Source organism: Psittacula echo (assembly GCF_963264785.1).
Source record: "Psittacula echo genome assembly, chromosome: 1".
Classification (NCBI taxonomy): domain Eukaryota; kingdom Metazoa; phylum Chordata; class Aves; order Psittaciformes; family Psittacidae; genus Psittacula; species Psittacula echo.
Window position 1 is genome coordinate 50,422,605 of NC_137735.1, and position 23,895 is coordinate 50,446,499.

General features: G+C 37.5%; 1 protein-coding gene across 1 annotated transcript in view; it reads left to right on the top strand.

Annotated features, from left to right (window-relative positions):
• The window catches only part of CCSER1 (coiled-coil serine rich protein 1), a gene marked incomplete at both ends in the record, with an annotated part of 646,590 nt that overhangs the window by 362,668 nt on the left and 260,027 nt on the right, over window positions 1–23,895 (top strand). Inside the window, one exon of the mRNA XM_080638355.1 lies at window positions 20,525–20,602. Within this exon, the coding sequence (XP_080494481.1) occupies window positions 20,525–20,602 (78 nt within the window). The remainder of the gene's footprint in view (window positions 1–20,524; window positions 20,603–23,895) is intronic.

Consider the following 23,895-nt stretch of genomic DNA (forward strand, 5'->3'; position numbering starts at 1 on the left):
AGAAGTTTGTAACCATTTTGTAGCTGCATTTAGTTTAGTAACCTGAAGTATCAGTTATTCTCTAAGGTATTGTGTAGTTGTAGATCATAAACTTTTAGCTTAAATTAACCATCACAGCTGGTTGCCTTAATTTGATGCATTATAGCACAAATGTTTAAACAGTTTGACTGAAATGACCCATACTGCAAATTCAAAAGAAGATTGAAGGTCATTGCACATGATGCCTAGTGATTTGCAAATTTCCTTTATTTGGGTATATAAAATGAATTCCCTGGAATTTAGCTTGGAGGACTGGAATTTGACAGGGTAGAACAGATTAGCAAAGGATGTTCAATCAGTTTTGCTTTAAAATAATATGGTATAATAAAGAAGTCAGAAATAGCATAGCTGTCTCGAATTTTCAGAAGGAAATTAAAACCAGAGTATCTTCTGGAGAGCCAGATCTTCTGGGTTCTTTCATACATGCTTATATAGAAATATGTATTCCATGTAATTAATACTCCTAACTTCTAATCCATTTATCCCATTAAGCTTTATTGCTTTTTAAGAACATATTATGGCTGCTCATACATATGTAGGGGATTTCTTAGTTGAACAAGAGAAATGTAGGCATCTAGAGATATCTGATTTGTAGCTGTGTTCCTACTTGACTGAGAAAATGTGTCATTCTGTATTCAAAAAGGCCTGGAATGCAAATCAGCTGCCCTTGCTTGCTATCTATTCAATGTGAGTCTAGTGTTAAGACTTTATAGCAATGTAGAAGAAAACATGGAACTGAGCTATTGCAAAGAAAATGAAGGTAGTTTAGGCACACTTCAAAATACAGTATGTTTAATACTGAGTGCTGGAATTCTCTGTGGACTTTCTTTTTAATATGCAACCAAAATCCATATAGCTGGTAATTTATCTGTAACCATACTTGGTGTACATACATTGTATATGAATTTGAAAAACACAATTCAGCAGTTTTTCTTATCTAAGTAATTATAACTCATATGTGCTTTAGGAGCTTGATCTTGTTCGTGCCAAAGATAATGACTTGTACTTCATGGTGAAGAAATGATAGCAGAAACCTGTTGGTTCAGTTTGCTTATCTTATTATTTTTTTGTTTGGCTGCCAACTTGCTTGTCTGGGACAAAATGGGGGCCTGTGCTAGTGTTACTTCTTATAAAAGATGTATTCTTACACATTTATATGAATCCAGATTATTTTTTTTTTAATCTGGTGAAGTTATTCTATGATCTTCCTTCACCAAACATCAAGGTTTTAATCATGACTTTCTTATCATATGGTCATCTGATCTAAACTGTCAGTGCTGTTGCATTTATGGTAACTGTATTGATCTACTGAAATATCCCAGTTCATACAGCAATTCTTTATTACAAAGCAAAGTCCATACAAGTATAGCTGCTGATAAGCTTTCTGCAGTTAGCGTCTAGTGTTCTTAGTGAATACCTGGAATACCTTTATATATTTAGTTAATAAGCAATGACTATATCTCCTTCATTACGATCTTCCATGGTTCACCGAATTTTCAGAGACTTATTTAAATAATCTTTTTAAAGCTTTATTTTTTTTTTTTTAACATTAAAAAGGCTTGTTTTTTCTTTGCTACTTTTATACTTTCTGCTTGCCCATTTCTTCACTCTTGCAAAAACATGTATGGGTTTTCTTTTTCCCCAGCTATGTCATCTTATATGGAGCTTAAGAAAACATTAAAATCCTGTGATTAGATAATTAATGCTATATAATAATGCATAGAAGGAATAATTATTGCGTGACTAAATTCCTGTGACTCAGAAGTCTCTATTTCTTAAATTGCAAGTGCCTGCAAGTTTATCCTTCCACTTTAATATTGATGTGGTATTAAGAATATGATACTTAAATTGCTTCATCACCTGTGGAAAATTAAGTATAGTTTCTTTCCTGTTTTGCACCTGAAACTCCAGTGATAGTGTGCTGATCCTGGCTGATAACATTTGGATTCACACTGTGGTGCCCAAAATCAAATGTGTTATGAATTCAGTATTTATAATATATCAAGTTTAATTGGCTTCAACCATTGTAGATTCAAGATTTTTTGAATTAATGACTGAAGGCAGTGCTGCAGTAGAACATTTTAATTGTTTCTTTCCACCATTTTAATCATAGAAAGTTTAATTGAAAGCTACTCTATTAATAAGAAATAAAAGGTGCATTGATCAACTTGAGTAATTATTTGATTGGCTTCAGTCCGTAACAGAAAACTTACATACCTGTAATAATATCTGCTTAAATGCTTATGTAAATAAAAGTAGACTGTTATGTTCACTGGAATTAGGATTTTTGGTGGTTTGTTTTTTTGTTTGGGTTTGTTTTGGGGGGAGAGTCACAAAGTACCTGTTCCCCAATCTTAAGGTTACGGTTTTCCTAATTTTTTAAAAGATATCCTTAACTTCCTGTAACTTGTGTTCATGTTTATTTTAAAAATGCCTCTAACTCTGTGCTTATGCTTCAGGTTTTCATTTAATTTAGTTTTACTTGACAAGTTGACAGCAACAATTCTTGTTCATTGGCTTCTGAAAATTTAATTCAGTTGGTGACAGTATGATGTGCTGTGAATAGGTCAATGTTATTTTAACCTGATGCTATAGAAAGTAAAGTGCTTAACTCATATTTCTCCTCTTCTTTTGTTTAAGAGCATGAATTTATCATACAGCCAAGTTTTGGAGACTAAATGTTTTATGTTTTTTCCCTTCCTTTTCCTCCTCCCCCCATTAAAGTTAGGTTCCTGGGTCCTTACCTTGAAAATTGCATAAGTCATCAAATACAATTGCTATTTGTGAGTCTCGTGGAAGTTATTAGAAATCATTGGGTGATTCCATAGTCTGAAAAATGGATTATGTATGAGCTTAATTACTTAATCCAGAGCTGCACCTTATAAAACAAACAAACAAAAAAAACCCCAAACCCGGACACCCAAAACAACAAAACCCAAAAAATGACCAAAACGCCCTCAAAAAACTGTTCAAGTATGTAATCTGTTAAAGTACTTTAGAAGTCTCAGTGCAGGCCCAGATGCTTTGGAAAGATAGTGCTAGACATCCTAATCAAGAAGAGCAGTCTATTCAACAGTAACTAATATGAAATCTATTTAAAATCTTTAAAAACCTGTCTCTGAGGCTAAGCATCAGAATTTTCTGTGCTGATCAGGAAATATGATAGGGAACAGCCTTTTTTTTTTTTTTTTCTTTTTTTTTCTTTTTTCTTTTTTCTTTTTTTTAGCAATAGGGTAAGGTCCTCCCAAAATTTTTTATTTAAATGATTAACAATAACATTATGTTTATGTAGTCTTTGAACTACAAGCAAATCCACCAACCATATATATGAATTTAAATTCGATGTAATCACTTTACAATGAAGAGAGCCCTATTGTTCAAGAAGCTCTGTCCCAAGGAGATACGTAAAAGCTGTTTCTAAAAGAAATATTGAAAAGCAAGGATATCCTATTATCATTTAGTTCTGCCACATTTTTAATAAGCCAGCTATTAGACTAAGTGAAAATTTCAAATCTGCTCTTTTTTATGGGATAAAATTAAGGAGAATTACCTAAATCATAATAGCGTCTATATGACTAAATTATGGAAATATAATTACAAAACTTTGAAGGAAAATGAAAGCTGCAAAATAAAGTACTCCTGTGGGAAAGTGCCGTAGTGAAGACTGCCTTTGTTTCCGCTTGTGTTTTATCACTTGGCTGTGATAAAATTTCCATTCGCATTAGCCACTCTTCTATCTCTCCTCTTCCCATCTCAGCCCAGAAAAGAGGGAGAAATTAATCTTCTGATGACAGTTTATTTCTTATAATGTAGTTATTGTTTGTTATGCAGTTCAGATTTTGTTTCCTTTTTTCATCTAAGCACAGAGTTTATTTCCTTGTTAGCTAAATCCAGGTTTAAGCCTTGGAAAATTCCACCTTCCTTCCAGAAGTTGCTGCAGAAGTATGAAGAAATCAATCAAAAAGTTGTGTTTTACATGGATTCATTTTGACAACACATTAATCACTGTTTTAAAAAAAGTCCAAGACAAAATATCCTGTGAGAAAAGCACTAATTAAGATAAAGTTCAACTCGAGCAAAGCTTCTGCCGAGGGAAAGTCATCCCTTCTGAGAGACAGCAAAGATTGCCCAGCAGTTTGTAAGGCTGTTACTATTAAGGAACAAGTAAGAGGTCAATGCATTTGTGTGGTAGAGTTCAAAATTACAAACCTGGATTTAGAAAGCTACGATCTCCCTAATAGTAAAAATTGTGTCTGCCGCATGCAAAACAAATCCTACAAAACTACTACAATATAAATGACCTTTTTTTTTTTTTTTTTTTTTTTATGGCAGTGTGTGAAATGATGTCTGAGCACACTTGATTGCCACCATACAGGTGGCAAAGCATGTTTTAAGGAACATGTTCTTTAATACCACATCAGTACGAAAAAGTTTCACAGTAGATTACAAAGTCTAGACAACTTTATTTTGTAACATCCTGAATTGTCTAAATAATAATATTTTTTTCAAGCATGCAGGAAGGTGGTGATGTTTTTCTCCAGATTTTTCACAGATGTTTTTAATTTGATATGGCTGTGAAGTGTTCTGTCATTTGTGCTTCTGATTAAAACATGAGAGTTGTGCTCATGGTTCACATTTGCAAAAGAAGTCTAAAGGATATAGGTGATTTCAAAGCTTCCATTTTGGACAGGGAATGAAGTGATAAGCTAGATGTGCTAACCTAGCAGATTGTAGTGACACAGCACACTTGGGGAAATCAGAATTATTGTTCTTTGTAGAGCAGCATCCTGATATTACTGCTCACTAACTGTAAGGAACAGAAATTCAGAGATGGATAAAGAAACCATCTGTGTAAAGCAGTCAGTTGAAACAGAAGAACAGACATAACAGAGGGGAGTATATGAACTACTTGACCTATATTGCAAGGCAATTTGGTAAGAATCATTGGTACAGAACATTGAATTTCTGGTGGCTACCTTTTTGAATTGCAAAATGAATGAAAATGTAAGAGGAAAGGGTGCGTGAGAGAAATACAGTACAGTACAACTCCGTCTCTCCCTTTTGACATAGGATCTCTCATGTCGAATTTAAAGATTTCTCTGGAAAGGCAACATCAAAGCCGCTGCAATTTGGATTTGGAACATTATTTTTTCTTTATTTGAAAATGCATTACTAAAAATGTGTGTTAAATTAAATTTGTAGTATTTTGGCTTTTCCTAGAGTGCAAGAGATACTTACACTATATCACATATAACTTAATAATTGAGGCTGTTGTAAGAAATATTTAGTCTCAACTTCCTATCAGCAGGCAGTGTCCATCCACTTTCTGGGGAGCACAGCTTCAGTATGTGTAGTGTTTGTTATGGAAGACTAATGTTGCAAATAATGAATGCCTCCCTTCCTCATCCTTTCTCTTAGCTTTTGTTGCTGAGCAGACATCATATGATATGGAATATCCTCTTGGCTGGTTTGGGTCAGCTGTCCTGGCTGTGTCCCCTCCCAAGATCTTGCCCATCCTCAGCCTTCCCTGTCTACCCAACTTTCCTAAAAAGTCTAAGCTGTGCAGGCTGCTTTGCTGAATGCAGAGGAGTTCTGGAGGCAGGGAAGGTGTAAGAAAGTAGGGTGAAGACTAGCAGTGTGGAGGAGGCTATACTGCTCTGTTGTTAATGTGACTATGAAGTCATGTTTTCTTGATGATTTTGTGGAGTCCCAGCTACAGAAACAGACCTAGCTGCAGAATAGCTGCCTTGAGTTTGGCCAGACAGAGAAATAGAAATGTCTTATATGAAGCAACGGTTGCAAGATTAAGCATAAAGTGAAGGGGCATCACCCTGCCTTCTGGAGATTGCTGACCTTGACTTAAAAGTCTAGATGCACAATTAGGATATAATATAATACAAAGCTAATGTACACAGCTTGTAAGTTATTCTGTGATGGAGAAAATGGGTGCTCTGCTTGCTGTGGGGAGCAAAATTAAAAAGGTAAAGAGGTTAATAAAGATGCTATGAGTTTGTATTTTCATGCACCAGAATGTTCTAAGGCCATAAAAGTATTGGTTCAAAGATAACTTTTGCAGTGAAATGAATTCCACTTTTTGTCATTCCTGTGACATATTTACTGCTTTAGTAAGAACTCTGCAAAGGGTGTCAACCCTAGCACTTTAGTGTCCAGTTGTTGTGACTGCCCCTGAAACTGAAGTTGCTGTAATGAGGTGATCTTGGATTTAAGGGTCGTGCATATCGTAAACTGAAGTATAAAGGGAGGAGCAAAATCTGTCATTGGCAGAGAAAGAACAAAGGTTATTAATAATTATGTAGCAGGGAGAGAAAGGACCAGGAACAGGTACAAGTGAGGAAGGAATAGGTCTACAAGGAGAAAACATGAGTGGAAAGAAATGAACGGGAAAGAGTAGTTTCAGATCTAGTGCATATGACAAGAAAGAAGAGGAGATGAAGCCAGCTGAATAGAACTAATAATTTTGTGTCAGAAGTTTAGCTTTGTAGCATTTACGTTCTATTCTTAATTATCCTCACCATAAAATGTTTCAGTTTTGTTGTTTTGTTTGTGGGGTTGTTTGGTTGTTGGTTTTCTGTTTGTTTGTTTATTTGGTTTGTTTTGGGGTTGTTTTGTTTTGTTTTTTTTTTCCTGTGAAAGTTTTTGTATCATATCAGTGGAATAGACTGCACTATTTGGTCACTATCTTTAACCAGGTAAGGATCACACATACTACACTGGCCTAAGAAAGCAAAGCTTCAAGGGTACCACCTGAGTTCCTGAGTTTGAGAGACCAGCTGTTGAACCAAAGGTGGTCTTCTGAATATAGTCCCATTATAACTCATTTTGATTTCCACTGACAAACCAATTATCTCTTCATGTTGCCTGTTTCCTTTGCTCCGTGTGTTGTGTGTAAGTTCCTTGACTAAGTCTGTGTGTGGTGCATTTTCCTTTTACTTGTGTACGTAGTGACTACCATCAGGATCAGTAAATCAGTAAAACAGACAATAAATGGAACATAGTAGTCCGAGGAGCAGGTAAAACTTTGCAAATGATTGGAGCTGATCTGAATATATAGGGTCAGATGCCATGGAAGATGTCTGTAGTGCTTGAGGAGAGCAGGCTAAGACTAGAATGGAAATGAAATGCACTCAGAAGAACACAAATGAGGAAAACTCATCTGTTTGCAATGTTTACTGTGCTCCCTGTGGTAGAATTGGAAACTTAGGCTGCCAAAAACAATTAAGTCTTTCACAGGTTGGGTGCAGTTTTGACACTTCAGAAATTAGTTGCTGTCTGTCTTCGCTTTTGCTTGTGTGCAAATTCTGATACAGAAACAGCATTTGCTTTCCTAAGTGATGCTGGAAAAATCAGTGTATAGAGAATAAACAGAGCATTCCTTTCTGAAAATGTTGAATGCTGCGTTAGTTTTCAAGAAGTTTGCCACTCTTTTGACATAGAGTGATGCTTGTGCATAACAAGTCAATTTTGTCTGCAGTATTTCTTGAACATACAGCTAGAATAAGCTGATAGTTTAAGACAACCTACTTGAGAAATTCTGCGGAACTCATGAAAAGCTCAGCTACTTTTTTAATAGAAGACAACATGTATCTGCCATTTCTGATTAATACCTGTACTTTAAAATTACATTTGGTCAAGTAATTCTGTTTTGTTTTCTGCTTTTGTATTTCATGTTTCATGTAATTTGGAAATAGACATGTGATGGCCTACTGTAAATGTATCATTGAATTCAGTGGAATGAAGCTTTTGTTGCCAGGAAAGGAATAATATACCATAAATGCTTGATATGTGAAAACAGGCAAACGTTTTGTGATTATCAAATATGCAACAACCTAAACCAGTTTTTCCATATACACTTTGAGAGTTCAGTGATGTTATGAGCTGTTGGTCTGTTGAGTCAGTTTGATTTTTCAAGAAAATATATAGGAAACCAAGAAACAAAATGTATTGGTGGGGAGAGGGGGAGGGAAGAGGGTGGGGTGTCTTTCGTCAGATATCAGTCCTTCGAAAAACATTTAATGAACAGAGCAAAATCAGATTTTTTACCTTGCTCAATTTTTTTAAAGCATCAATAAGCAAAAATTGGCTGAGCTTTTTGCACAGCTTACTCTTTATGACTGTAGGTGCTTTTTTATGTTATGGTGATTCCTAAATCCACAGCTATCTTGTTACAGAGGATACTGCAGGATGTTTGCGGAGAAAACAGAAATCTAAACCAAGTAGCAGTAGTGTGATGTAGAGGCATAGGTTGTTACCCTACTGCAGGGTCTCACAAGTAGATTCTAAATTGCTTTTACCGTAGCTTTTAGATGCACCCTTAGTGGGTCTTGTAGAGTCTGTTTGCTTGTATGTTAATAAAACACCCATTTCTTTAGCATGTTTTGTAACTTTGGTTGGGTTTGAAATTTTGGAAATTATGGCTCCCAGTTGAGTGCAAAGAGTTTTAGGTTAAAACAAGTTGTTTGGTTTTTTTGGTGGTGGTGTGGGGTTTTTTTTGTTGTTGTTGTTATTGTTTTGGGGAAGTTTGTTGGTTTTGTTTTTTTAGATTAAACAGAAGTTTATTGTTGTATTCAAAAATGCTAACCAGGACTTAATCCCTGGATAATGTTGTGTGGTTGCTAAATATTTATAACCCAAGATCAAGCCATCCAGTGAGCCATTTGATGTAGTAATAATAGTATTAGTTTTTATAGACTTTTTTTTTTTTTTTTTTTAAACATTGTGCATTGGTAAAATCACCCATGAGCTGTAACATTGACTTTCACTGTATGTTGCCTGTTAATTCTGGTTACTGAAGTACTGGGTCAGTGCAAGGGTCTATGCAGCCTTGTCTGTCTCCGATGGTGGCCACAAGCAACCACTTACAGTAAAGCTGGTACATGAAAGCATGTGACATTTTCCTCAATGCTCTCCCAGTCTATCATTTTGCAGCTCAAGGGAGCTCCTGAACTGCGTGTTACCTGTTTATATGTTAACGCCCAAAGGATCTCTGCTCCTCACTTGTCCAACCCAGTTTTACAGTGTTTGTATTTTTATACGTCTTGTTCTCTTTCAGCCATTCATTGCATCTCTTAACATGCCTAGTTTGAAAGTGCTTTTGTTTCAGAGCTGTCTGTCGTGGTTTAAGCCCAGGCCATAAATCAGAACCATGAAGTCCACTTCCCCCCCCACCTTTCTTCCCTCCGCTTCTGGAGGGACGGGGAGGAGAATCAAAAGAATGCAACTCCCACGGGTAGAGATAAGAACAGTTGAATAACTAAGGTATAACACAAATCACTACTGCTACCACTAATAGTAATAATAATAAAGGAAATAACAAGGAAGAGAATACAACCGCTCACCAACTGGTACCTCGCCCCCACCCCGCAGCGTTTCAGCCCTTCTGGGGACTCTCTGTTCTACCTCCTGGGCATGACGTGCTGTGGTATGGAATACCTCTTTGGCTAGTTTGGGTCAGGTGTCCTATACCCGCTTCCTCCCGGCTTCTCCTCCTCCCTGGCAGAGCATGAGACTCACAAAGTCCTTGGTCAGTCTAAACATCAGTGTTATCAGCTCTGTTCCCAGGCCGAAAGTCAAAAACACAGTGCTGCAGCAGCTACTAAGAAGGAGAAAAAATGACTGCTACTGCTGAACCAGGACAGTATCCACCCCTTATTCCATACCATTCACGTCATGCTCAGATCCCACATTTTCAATATACCATCACTTTCATCTCAGTGCACTCTTATCTTAGTGCACGGACCAATCCCTATAAAGCTGCTGAGTCCATTCAGTCCATGATGTTGGGCTCCATCTCTTGTAACAGTCTTTCAGAGTAGAAGAGGCCCATTGCAAAGTCCACCCCTCGATCATGAGTCCATCTCTATGTTGCATCTCTGCCCTGATGGCCTGAAGTGTCATGGGCCCATCAGGCTCAAAATAATTCACCCTCCCCTGCAGCAGTCTCTGCAACTTGTCATCGGGGACTCCACACTGCTGCCTTCCATCTCCGATGCTTCCAAAGCACTGGAGGGGCCCAGTGGATTAGATACTTGCCCATACTGTCCCACACACCCTGACACTCATGACTGTCCAGCCTTGGGGAAAACCTCTCGGTCCCCCTGTATTGTCTAAACCCAGACAAGACCCAAACCTGACTCTGCTTAACTTTCAAGATCAGACAAAATGGTCGTGGGTAGAACTCACTCTGTGTGTGTGCCAACATGGTGATCCCCATCACAATCAGCAGGCAGGTCCCAAGGGTACCCAAAGGCCATTCAAAACCTTCAGAACTCTCAAATGATGCTGCTGTACTTGTCACTGGGGCTGTAGCTGCTGTGCTTGCCGGCTCTCTCACCACCAGCTCCACTTTTTCCGAGTCCAGATCTTCCTCCTCTGCCTTGCTGGGAAATGCTGTGGGGTCTCCTGCATCCTCCTGCGGCTCAGGCTCACGGGGCTCAGCAGGAGGCTGCTGAGGAATGCTCTCGGCCGCCACGGGGCTGGGCTCGGCCGTGGAGCTCGGCTCCTCCACCGCCTCCTCCCGCTGCTCGGCAGCCGCCTCCTTCCCGGCCTCCAGCCCCACTCCCGCCGCCGCTTGGTCCCCGGGGCCCCTCTCCCGGGCTGCTTCGGCCGCCGGCGGCTCCCGGGGCCGCTCCCCCTCAGGTCCCCGCAGCCTCACAAAGACGGAGGCGAGGACGAGGGCCAGGATGGTGAAGAGCAGCGGGACGGCCAGGTACAAGTCCACGGCAACATGCATCCTGCCCTGCTGCCGGAGCCCGCCCGTATCGCAAGCCATTACCGTAAAGTACAATGAAACAAGAACCTTAGCCCAAGGCCCACACTTGATAAACACTAACACAGCAAATACCGGCTCTAAGTAAGCTACGACATACAGAAACTGTGGTATCAAAAAGAACAACTTTGAGAGCCCATAAATCAGCATTGTGCCTTGGTCAGATCTGTTGTTATCTCAACCCTTCAAGCCCCACGTTGGGCGCCAAAAAAGAACTGTCGTGGTTTAAGCCCAGGCCGTAAATCAGAACCATGAAGTCCACTTCCCCCCCCACCTTTCTTCCCTCCGCTTCTGGAGGGACGGGGAGGAGAATCAAAAGAATGCAGCTCCCACGGGTTGAGATAAGAACAGTTGAATAACTAAGGTATAACACAAATCACTACTGCTACCACTAATAGTAATAATGATAAAGGAAATAACAAGGAAGAGAATACAACTGCTCACCGACCGGTACCTCACCCCCGCCCCGCAGCGTTTCAGCGCTTCCGGGGACTCTCTGTTCTACCTCCTGGGCATGACGTGCTATGGTATGGAATACCTCTTTGGCTAGTTTGGGTCAGGTGTCCTGTTCCCGCTTCCTCCTGGCTTCCCCTCCTCCCTGGCAGAGCATGAGACTCACAAAGTCCTTGGTCAGTCTAAACATCAGTGTTATCAGCCCTGTTCCCAGGCCGAAAGTCAAAAACACAGTGCTGCAGCAGCTACTAAGAAGAAGAAAAAATGACTGCTGCTGCTGAACCCAGGACACTGTCTTTATTGGTTTACACTTACAGATTAAAGGGAGCCCCTGGTTTTCAACCAGCAGACAGAATTCACCTCTCTTGCTCTGCATCTTTATAAGATGCTAGAGCATGTAGCATGTGTTGAGAAACGAAGCAACTTCCTAGGCAACACTGGCTTATCTAAAAGCAGCATTTATAAACAAATGTGGTTTTGACAGTAGGAACAAATTATGAGCTGAGACAGCACTGTGGCAGCATTAAAGAACACTTATAAAAAATTTTAGCAAAGCAACTTTATCAACAATAGTGTAATGGCAGGCGGATTATGAGCCAATAAAGAGGAATTATGTGGTAGATTGAATTTATATTAAAGTAGAAATTGACTGTTGATGCTTCTTCAAGTGCCATAGGTTCACCTTCCTCTCTTTTTCACTTCTTTTGAGGCAAAACTAGAATTTATTCCTCTTTTGTCTGGAAAACTCTATTGGATAGTATCAGGATGTCTCCTTAGACTTCTATAACATAGTTTTTATGTTTTCATGAAGATATTACTGTTTGAGATGTTGTTTCCGCTCTTCAAACAGTTTTGTGTGACAGCTGCTCATGGTCATGATTAGAAGTCATCTTTTTGGTTCCATTATAACAGTAATCTGGGGACCATAGCAACATGGTTTGCTTATGATGTATGTCAGTGGGAAATAGAGATCTAGTTCCCCATTTCCTTAAATGGTGAGAAGTTGTATTTTTTAAAGGAATATAAAAAGGACAGACCTTTTTTCAATACTCTTTCCTGAAGGTCCCGTAATGATTCTAGAAATAGTAATTAAAAACTTATTTTAGGTTCTTTGTGCTAGAACTCCTTTGTGCATGTGCATTATACCAAAACCTAGAATGTAAAGATTACTTTCCTTGTAAAGTGTAAGAATCGTTAGTATTTTTTGCAGATGTTTGAAAAAGTACAACTTTTAGGCAGCAATGAAAATGTTTTGCAAATATTTTGCTACATATCTCATTACTTTCATCAATTGAAATCGAAACATGAGCACTATAAATGCTTGACTACGTTTCAGCATCCAAATGATTTGCTACGGAATTTGTAACAGCCACACAGATTTCATGAAGTCAAACTCCCAGCATTGGGAAAGTTTCTAAATGGTCAAAACTATTCTGCTTAGACACAGTAGTGCAAAGCTGCAGAACATTACTCATGAGTCTTGGTTAGATGTGCAAAAGTATTTGTATTATCATGATAATGCTTATTGAAGTGTGTTGGTTTTGTCTTACTGAATTAATTATGATATACTTGATATTTAATTTTCAGTATTTCAACTGAGGTGAGTGGGTAAGAGTGAAGGGCATGAGTGATAAACCTAAATTCACAGTAAGAAGGTGTCTACTTCAGTCATTTTCCAGTATCAATTACTGGCAAAGCCCATGCCGTGGCTTTTTCTGAAAGCAGGCTCATGATGGGTGAAAGTGCCTTTTGGTCCTTGCTTGAGCAAGTAATTGCCTATGAAAAAGTCCTTACAGTGCATCTGAGAGCCTGCTGCAGTGACTGAAACTTTTTCACAAGTGATACTGCTACATGCTATTCTGTCCATGTCTTTCAGGCTTTCACTGAAGTTCTCTGCTTCTCTGTAATTATCCAAGCCCCACTTTCCCATACAGTCCTCAAACATTCTTCTGGATTCCTGAACATTACCTGAGCTGAAGGCACTGTGTGCTATGGCTAGGCTAGGCTGAAGGCACGGCACAGTAGTCTGCCTGCCAGCTGCCCATCTGGCTGGTTTTAAGCTTGAAGGTCATGCTGAAACCCCTTGCCAGCTGAGGCCCTTTGCATCTGTCTAGTGATTTTCATGAAGCTTATAAAACTTCCTATTTTCTAACTCTGTTCCTTAGATTAGTTAGTATTGACTGTTGTAATAAGGAAGGATGTACAGGATAAGGATAGATGGACAGGCAGGGTGGTCGCTTCCAGAGTGTGCATGTGAGTATGCACCCTTGGTGGGCTGCATATGAATGCAGGACAAAAGCAAGTCATGTATTTGTCCTGTTCTGGGAGTGCTAAACCCAGAATAATGGTTCTCCCCAAAATACCTGTCAAAATATACAAATAATTTACTGAATAATTGGCATAATGTCACTCTGGGAATGGCTCAAAGAAAGGCAGCTGGGGATTGTTTTCAGTATTGCTAGGTATATGTACTGTAGTACAGGGATCATACATTGTTGCTATCAGTGAATAAGACTTCAGCCTATTTGTTGTAAAGTTTGACACGTTGATTTCCATGGTGGCAACAGTTATTTAATGTGATTGTTTTCTTTATTCCTTTAACCAGCATATGATCAAAATCTGCCCCATGCAGTTGCTGTGGCAACTTGAAAAAGATCCTTTCATTACATTTGTACTATATGCTTCTTATGCCACAACTGTGAAACTCATTCCTCAGGACAGCAATCTGTAAAATTGCTGTAAACACTTAGCTGTGTAAGGTTTAATTAATGCTAAAAACCTTCAATAAACATCAGTTGCAATTTGGAGTGTGCTGGGTTGATGATTCCTGCACTTTCCTGCACACTGCCTAATGCACGTGCTGTTAAATCTCTGTGCAAAAGTGGCTGGTACTGACTTTAATCACATCCCACGAATGTCCCTGTGTGCACAGAGGGAAAGGAAGCTGCAAACCAACAGAAGAAGCGTTTGACAGGCAACGCACTTAGACATCTCCACTTAGAAGCCTAAAGGACAAAGTGCATAAAGTCAGCATTTTGTGTGGTAGGGGAGAAAAGCATAGTCAATGAGTGATTTTGATACTTTCAAAAGTTAAGAAAATTTCCCCAAATAAAGCTTTATATGAAATGTGCTGCAGAATCATCTGTTCGTTATTACTATGGGATTTTCATAACACTGTTACTTTTTATATTGCATTTGTTTAGCCAAAGTTATTCCTTCAATGAATACTGGTAATCACAAAAAAAACCAACGGGGAGAAGTTATGGAGAGAAACAAACAAACAAACCAACACAAACCCACTGTTTCAAAACAGTCATTTTGGAACAGACTTTGAAATTCTGTTTGGGTACCCATGCAGAACCTGGCAGTGTTTAAAATCATGTACACCATGAAAGTGATAAATGTGGTTGCTTTATAAAGGGATAAAGGAAGAAAACCTGCAAGGTTATAAACTGTGTGCTTTCTTTGTTTACCAGACTTGATTGGTTTGTGTTCATTTTCCTGTTCTCTGTTTGTGTGTGTCAGCACAACTCTGCCAGCTGAGTCATGAGCATTCCAATGAGAGGCAATGATGTGACAGTGTATTTTAATGAAAGTAGAAGAGCAGGAATAATCTATCTAATCCATTTTGTCCTGTAGGATGTTGGAAAAGGTAATTCTTGCTACTCCGGGAGAAAGGTCTCATGCTACTTCTGTGAGACAAGTATTTGAAACAAATATGTTTATATCCTTGTTTAAGGTTAAGATAGTATTTTTCTAACTTGCAGTTGTTTCTAAAAAAAAAAGTAATGCTGGTTTGCTTGGCTTATAAACAGTTTAATTCAAGACTTTACATGTTTCATCTCCATTTTCAGCTAGTAAACTTAGAGAAAGCACAACGTAAATGAGGTAAAACTTTGTTGCTGATAAAGTATTTTATAGCTGATGGGTTAACAATTGCTGTCTTAAAGAACAGTAACCAGTATCACGTCTTGAAAGATGTTATTAATACTGTTCATTTAAGTAAAGGAGAACTCAGTTGCAGAGAATGTCAATGCCATATCTATGGTGTCCATTTAGGAAAAAAAAAAAAGGCTATAATATTGTTAATAGAAGGTGTGCAAGTGGGATCTTTTGAACATGAATGTGTAGTCCTGCTTTACAGTAATCTCGCACAAAATTGACCTGAATATTTCTCACAGTTGTGGAATCTGAGAAAGTAACTGAATCTGGAAATTAAAGCAAATACGTTGAACTTTAACGGTTTGAGGAAAACTGCTTTTCTGTACAGGATGCAAGACTTGGCGTTTGGATCTGTGCAGCACTCTATAGCTGCAGGTGGCTTCATGCATGACCTTGAAAAATAAATCACCTATTGACCATTTTTCTTCAAATATTTGTAGGAAAATCAAGTCAATAGCACTAATTTTGTGTGTGTGTGTTTTGCTGCTGTAAGGCTTAAGGTCCTTTATCACAATTTCTGATTTATCAAACTGGGCTTGTATTGTCTCCTAGGCTTGTCTGTTGGATGTCTTATATTTTGATACGGGATTTTATTTGTCTAGATGGTCATAGTGCTGCAGCAGTGATAATCTAAGGACATAAGGGTTGAGAGAGAGCTAATTCATTAGAAAGGCTAGCATAAGACTCTGGATACAACCATAACAAAAATTAAGACTAAACTCATTGCTTATTAATAACTATACTTGTAGAGGTAATTGCTGCATGAATAACTGTGCTTGATGTGTCAGTCTTTTTGTGACTGCACTACTGCTTGTTTTTACTTCCCTTTCAATAACCTTCTCAGGGTTTTGTTTTGTTCTTGTTATTGTTGCTGGAGGATTAAACATACATCAGTTTTTATGGCCATATTATTCATAAAGTTGGTAATATATTTTTTTTATTGTGTTGCATTATTCAAAGCATGCATGGCCACATCTGGGTCATATATGAATATGTGAATTGGGGTTTTTTTCTTTTCTTTTTTTTTTTTTTTATTTTAGAGAAGTAGAGACTAGAAAAGTTCCTGTATACTTTCAGTTATGTTTGTACATAAACTCATGTCTTTACAGTAGCCTCAATTTATTATGGAAAACACAATCAGTAAGGAAATTACTACTTGCCGTACAGTCCTACTGCATGATTGATTGATAATAACAAATAATAACTACGTATTGCTTTAAAATATAAATTCTAAATTTTTAATAGCACCTGGAAATGGAGTCTTACTTTTTGTTGAATCAGCAGATAAAACAGGAAATAATTAATCAAAATACAGGTGGGGGGGTTTTTTGTTTGTTTGTTTGTTTTTTTAATTCTCCTAATCCAAGAAATAGAATGTAATTTTTTAATATAGCATGAACAGATACCCGCCACTGTTTAATGCTGGATCTTAAAATACCTTCCAAAGATGCTTTTGGAAATAAAAATAAAAAGTCAGGTGTGTTTGCAAAATCCTCATCCTGAATTTCTGTAGTGGTCTTATGTCCCTTATATTATGGAAAATCTTATGATTTTCCAGTACACATGCAGGTGGTAATTATAATGTTTAGGTTACAGTGTAGTCCAGTCAAATAAATGAGAGTAAGAAGATACAATTTTTAAGGTTCTTCTCCTGTTGCTGACACTCATCAGCTCAGTGGGCTAGGAGGTTGACTTTTTTGTGTGTTTTCTGTTTCTCATTCTATGCTCTCAAAGCTTGGAGTCTTATTTTTATTAGTAGTATCATACAGCACTCAGCAAAATGGAAGAGTTTTTCTCTTGTAGAACTTGGGGGTGGAAAGTTTAAGAAAATACTTGGGATTGTAAGGATTTCAAACTTTTAAAAAAATAACACTAATAACCCTCTTTGGCTATGATCTAGTAAATGTTTCTTTGCATTACTGTGAGTAGGATTAGCTGGTATAACTATAGTGGGGCTTGTAATTCTATTAAGATTTGAAATCTTGTTCGCTTTCAAAGAATTATGAAGTGATTACACTTTCAGAAGTTGGGATCTTTTCATTAAATGTATTCAGACTTGGCAGTAACTAGTTATTAAAGTATTGCAAACTGCTTGGGGACAGGCTTGTCTTTGCCTTTCTTGATCCACACAAGAGTACTGCATTCTGATAGAAATCAAAGCAGAAGTGACATCATTTTCATTCCAGACACCAGTCTTTCCATATGCATGGAACTTTGCCTTTGTGTTTTACAGAAGAATTATAATGTAATAACTGAAAAACTAATTTGGTTTGTATGAGAGTCCCATGTGAAAACTATTAAATGTTCACTGAAATTCCATGAGGTTTTGGTTTTTGTCATTCACAGTGATTTGACAGAGCTATAACCCTCAGTGAAACTTGCATTTGTGCATACTTGGGTTCATTCCCACTAAGTTCCCCCTGGTTTTCACCCAGTGACGGGCTACTCACACCCATTTGCCACTGTGACTGCAGAGTAATGCATTTAATTCTGTTGTGGCTTTTTGGCACCTTAGTTCTTGGTACTTTATCTATTGAGTGTTGAATCATGCTGTAGCTGCTTTTTTATGCAGTGCTCAAGAGACAGCTGAGATTCACAAAGCATTTTCAAGTGTGATGTGATTCAGCTATGCTGTATACATTATATTTTCTTCCCAAACTGAGACTCAAACCAAGAAGGACTCAATTTCTATGGAAATAGCTGCCACATAGTCAATTGTGTAGCTTACTGTAGTCTGTAAATTAGGTAGAATAGATGCTGGAGAGCATGTTCTTTGTGCTACTTGTTATCCGTTTTCTCTCATTGCCTAACTGCTGCTGTTGATTAAGTTTAATCCCTAAGCACACCAGAATTAAAAGACTTTGCATTTTTATAAGTCTTCCGAAGAAAAGCTTTTTTTCTCCCCAGTTCTATTGCAAACATAAGTTGTTATTCACAGTGGAGTAAGTGCCTGAAGCAAGGGAAACAATCATATATAAATTGTAAATCTGACTGCAGTGCCGATGCTGAGAGGAAAAAAAAAAAAAAAAAAGAAAAAAGAAAAAAGAAAAAAGATACATCTTCATAAAGTTGTACAATAATCTGTCCAGGCTATAGGAGAGGGAAAAAAAAAATTATCACCTAGACAAAATTGATTCCTTAGTGACAAAAGCTGTGACATCACTGGCTAACTTATGATTCCTCCAAAACAGCTGGAACAGTGAGTTTTCCTTTTTGATTTAGTATGACTGTTCAGGGTAATGTTCAAGCAAAAATGGTTGAAATTGGCAATTAAACAAAGTACCACAAGTGGTCACCGTGCTATCGCTGGCTACGAAAATGGTCACAAAAAATTACTGACCTGTTCACAGCCACAGCTATGAACATTTTTATAACACTCTTCTGTTCAGAGAGGGAACGTTGTGAAAAAAGTCATATGTTTCAAGATGTATCAACCTATACTGACTCCTAAATACAACTAGTCTTATAGTAACTATTTTACCTAGTAGCTGTCTTTCAGTGGTGAAAGTCCATTTTTCACTTATTATTTTATCTTATATTTCACTTAACTATTTTATCTTTAATGTATTACATGCATGTGGTTGGCTGAGGGCTGTTATCTTCCTATTTCAACACCTTTTGGTGACATTATTATTATTATGTAGTAAGTATACCATCAAGGACACTCTTTTATACTAGCAGCTGTTTTGAGATATAAACTAGGTGTGAGCTTACTCCCATGTGAAGGAATAGCTTTATTGATCATAGAATCACAGCCTAATGCTTGTCACCAAGGTTGTTGAAATTCTTCAGTTACTATTATCAGTAATCTAAGCAACTGCAAATGGTACAGAAAAGGTCCTTCCACAGAGTTTTTCTCTCTCTCTCGTTGCAACACACACACACAGACACGTATGCAAGAGCGAGGGGTTGCGATAAATGCTGCTGTCAATGCTGTGATGAGTTATCTGACTTAAAAATTGCCCACAGCTCTTCTTGCCTTTTTATTAATAAGGGTGAGCCCAAGGAATGAGAATTTTTCATGCTCTTATCCGTGTTACCTTTCATCTTTACTCTTAATGCTGTTTATTTTAATTGGAGGAAATAAACACAATGAACAGTAAGAAAAACTGTTAATTTATGTTCTATCTTAAAAAGCCACCAAGAGGTACTTCGTCTTATCAAAAAAAAAAATCTAAAACTTTGGTCTTTAGAGCAGCAAAGCCAGCAGGTGTTTTGTTTACCTAGAAAAGGAGGATAATGAAGGATCTGTTTGGAGTATTTTTGCTACGTAGTATCTTGTAGAGAAGGCAGATCCCACTCCTCTCAGTCACTGGAGTGGAAAATGGGACATCTTAACCTTCTGTGGTTCTATGAAATATCTCAAAAGAAAAATGGTGGCATTAAGGAAGCACCTTATACCATGTTTTGACTTTCTTAAAATCCTTACATTTCAACATAGACTTAAAAAGCTTTTGGAAGCTTTTGGAAGCTTTTTTGTAGCTAGGGAGAAGGTTGTAGGGTGCAGCGTGTGCAGTTAGTGGTATGAAGACTGGGTCATGTATGGAAAAAGTTGCTAATTATTCAGTTTCACTAGGAAGCCTTTGAAAAAAGGATAACTGGTGTTTTAAAGTAGCAGGAAGGTCTGAAGTAAGTTTTAGTACTTGGAAAATTGCTTGAAAATGTTACTTTAGAATAGTAACTGTCTCTAAGAGAAATGATGTGATGGTAGTTAAAGGCTGCTTTGGGAATATACATGCAGGTAACTTATTTCTTTGTTATAAATTAATGTTAAGGTGAACTACTTGCCTTGTACAGATCTTTTATTTAGCTGTTTCGCTGAATTCAGAAAAAGGGTCAGGTTTTATTTCCAAAAGTCCTCACAACACTCAGTGTTGTGGTCTGCGGTGGAGTTTTAATGTTCCTTAATGTTTCTTTAAAAAAAAAAAAAAAAAAAGAAAATTAGTTTATTTGGCTGTTTTAATGGTGCTGGTGTTTGCACAAGTCACTGCTACTGCTGGGTGCTTTGTACCTGTATCTATTCTGGAAGAAGATTGCTTTGCATCACACTCCAGTGACGTCCTTCTTGTGGGCCCAGCTCTACCACATAACTGGACTGTGCCAGTCCACTGTCTAAGAGAAGGATAAGTTGATGAAAGGAAATAACAGTAAGGAAAAAATTCTCCCAGAGAGAACAGTGCCATAATAAATCTATTTCTGAACAGTCGTCCATGCATGATATTTGAACATATCTGGATTATTTGTAATGCAAAGCCCAGTGAAGAAAAACATGACTTAGCTGTGATGTGTTATTTTGTTTTACAGGAAAAGGCTCAGTGCTTTCAGAAGGCTCTTGCTTCTCAAGCAGATAAATCCACTCAGACAGAACTCGTGGGCCATGATGTAAGTAGCTGTATCGAACAGTATTTTTTATCATCTTTGTGGGTGTTCAGACTTCTGTCAGCCTGTTTGCTTCTGCTGCTGTGTCCATGCATTGATTTAGTGAGATTTACTGGAACACCATTCATCCTTTGTACTTAAATGATTCTAAAATACCTTCTGAAACATGAGAAGATAATTACAACTACCTGCCAGCATGCCAATGCCCTATTAACTTTATGCTTTATGAAGACCTGAGAATTAGCATAAGTGAACGTGGAAGATATGTATTAGTGGATTGTTTTAGGTGTTTTTTTTCAATATTCATTTACATACTTATTGACAATTGAATGAGGTTATTATGTTTATAATCACCTTATGCTGTCTAAACAATATTTGAACTTTAGAAGATAATGGAATAAATACAGTTTTGCCACGTGATGTTAAAATTCTGTTTCCTGAAGAGCATCTGTCAGAAATTCTGCTAGAAGGTGAATTGATAGTATGGTATCCTGATACAAGAACATAGTCAAGGAAGATTCCTTAACTCTAGAAATAATGGTTTTTTTTCCTTTTTTTTTTTTTTTTTTTAATGGAAGTATTCTGTCTGTGGGACATCGGTTGAGTATGTGTAAAAGATTCACTTGTTTATATGAGCCATCTTGAATAATTTTTGATTATGAATGCCACAATGTGGAATATTTAGCACGCTTCTATTCTGTGATATGAGCAAAATCTAACAATACTTACTGGCAAAATAAGGCTGTGGCTCTGCATTCATATATATTGGCATGCTGCTTCAGATTTATAATAAGAACACTGGATTAAAGCAGGTTTTGAAGCCTTCCTTTCAGTATGTTTTGTATCAATGGATCATTAAAGTTTTGTCTTCTGAGCCTTTGGATAGTCTTCTGAAGATAGAACCATAAAAAAAATTCTCATTTTAATCTGAAAAGTTCTTGAAGATATCTACACTTTGTGGGTGTTTTTTCAGACTGTCTTTAGCTGATTGAAGCCAGGAGTACTTTTTTTTTTTTTTTTTTTTAAGTAAAATACTTTGGACAAAGATACAATTTTAATTATTGTCTTTATATGTATTATTCAGTACTTGTTGGTTGTTTTTGTTTTGCTTTGTTTTCTTTTGAGTACCTTTTTATTTAGGACAAGTAAGTCAGTACATTATTCAGTGTACCTGTCTGCACTAATTTCTTGTTCATGGGTTGCCAGATATGAACTCTTCTGTTCTGCTGTGTCTGTGAAATAATGTCTGTTGGAATTTACTGAAACTGTGAGGTGTATGTATTAATGGTGAATATCCCATAATATTCAAAAATACCTAAAAAAAAAGTTTTTTATATTGTAATTGTATATCCCTTCTGGGGCTAATTATCCTTAACTTTATTTCATCTTATATGTTAAATAAAAGTGTTCCACTGAAAATGAGAATAAGCAATTTGGAGGGGTGAAGGGGTGGTTGTTTGTTTATTTGTTTGTTTAGATTTGGGAGTTTGTTTGTTTGCTTTTATTTTTAAGCATGTGATTTAGACATTTGGTTGTTGTCTCCCAAATTAAATACGTGGTATCTCATACTGCAGACATCCATGCTGTTAACTGTTTTTTCTGTTTGTTTGCTTGCTTGCTTGTTTTTCCCAGTCTGTGTGTCATGGTTTAAACGGACACTGTGTTTGGTTGAGAGTTTGGACGGGTTAGGAGGTGGATACCTTCTGCTCAGTAAAGGAGATGATTGATGCTTCTGCAATAAAATTAGAACCCCTTTCCCCAAACAAATACAGTGTTCTGGCTGAGGTCTGAGTATTAAGATAAGAATAATTTTTGAAATTGGATTTTTTTGTCAGCAGCATTCTCTTCAACATTAGTTGAACATGTTTTTCAACCTTCCGTGTTAAAATGCCTCCAGGGAAGGTTGAAAAATGTCATGGTTGCAATCATATATTTTTTTGTATAGGGTGGTTCAATGCAAGAGCAAAAGGAAATGTGGAAGGTTTTTGCATGGAGCAACACATCCACCTGTATTTATCTTGTATGGAGTACTTGTGAAAATTGCATTACAAAATTGATTACAGACAAAGTGGAACTAATCTGCAGGAATAAGACATGCTTACTATGACCATTCATGAAGGGAATTTAACAGAGAAAAATGTGCAAATAAATTAGCACTTTTCATGATATTGTTAACAACTTTGGCCATTTATTAGATTATGTAGCTTTCGTTCAACTGAATGCTATTACAGGTAATGATCGATTCAGCTGTGTTTCTGTTGAAGCCAAGTGGCAATTACATTTGTATTTTGTGTGAGATTTTAAAGAGTGAGTTGTAACCTTGGAAAATAGAATCATAGAATCATAGAATAGTTAGGGTTGGAAAGGACCTTAAGATCATCTAGTTCCAACCCTCCTGCCATGGGCAGGGACACCTCATACTAGCCCATGTTGCCCAAGGCCACATCCAACCTGGCCTTGAAACACTGCCAGGGATGGAGCATTCACAACCTCCCTGGGCAACCCATTCCAGTGCCTCACTACCCTCACAGTAAAGAATTTCTTCCTTATATCCAATCTAAACTTCCCCTGTTTAAGTTTGAACCCGTTACCCCTTGTCCAGTCACTACAGTCCCTGATGAATAGTCCCTCCCCAGCATCCTTGTAGGCCCCCTTCAGATACTGGAAGGCTGCTATGAGGTCTCCACGCAGCCTTCTCTTCTCCAGGCTGAACAGCTCCAACTTTCTCAGCCTGTCTCCATATGGGAGGTGCTCCAGTCCCCCGTATTTGTAAAATGGTATTTGTACATCACTTTATTCAGGATGTGCCTAAGTGTTTATAAGAATAATGTGCTGATGTGAAATCAGGTTTAATAGAAAAACACAAAATATATCAGATGATACAAGATATAATTTCCACCCTACTAGTCCCACATTCTTAGAGTAGTGTACATGAAATAGTTAAGATACCTAGTTTAACAGGTAAGCAGAAAAATTAAATTCATTCCATAATCACTACAGATTTGCTGCTGTAATTAAAAAAACAAAAACAAAACCCAAACATAATAATCACCTGTTTTATTTCTTCTTAATGAAACTTTAGAAGCTAACAATAATCAGATAAAAGTGTTATCAGGTAGTTGCATAATGTTATTTTTTCAGTGTATACAAATATTGATAGACACTTCAGAATGTAGTATTTTAGAAATCTTTATGTTAGTGCTTCTGTGAATAGTTTGTTTTGTATTCTTTCGTATTCTTTTGTTTCACTGTAAATTTAATATGTACCTATTTCACAAAAGAACCCCCCCTGGAAC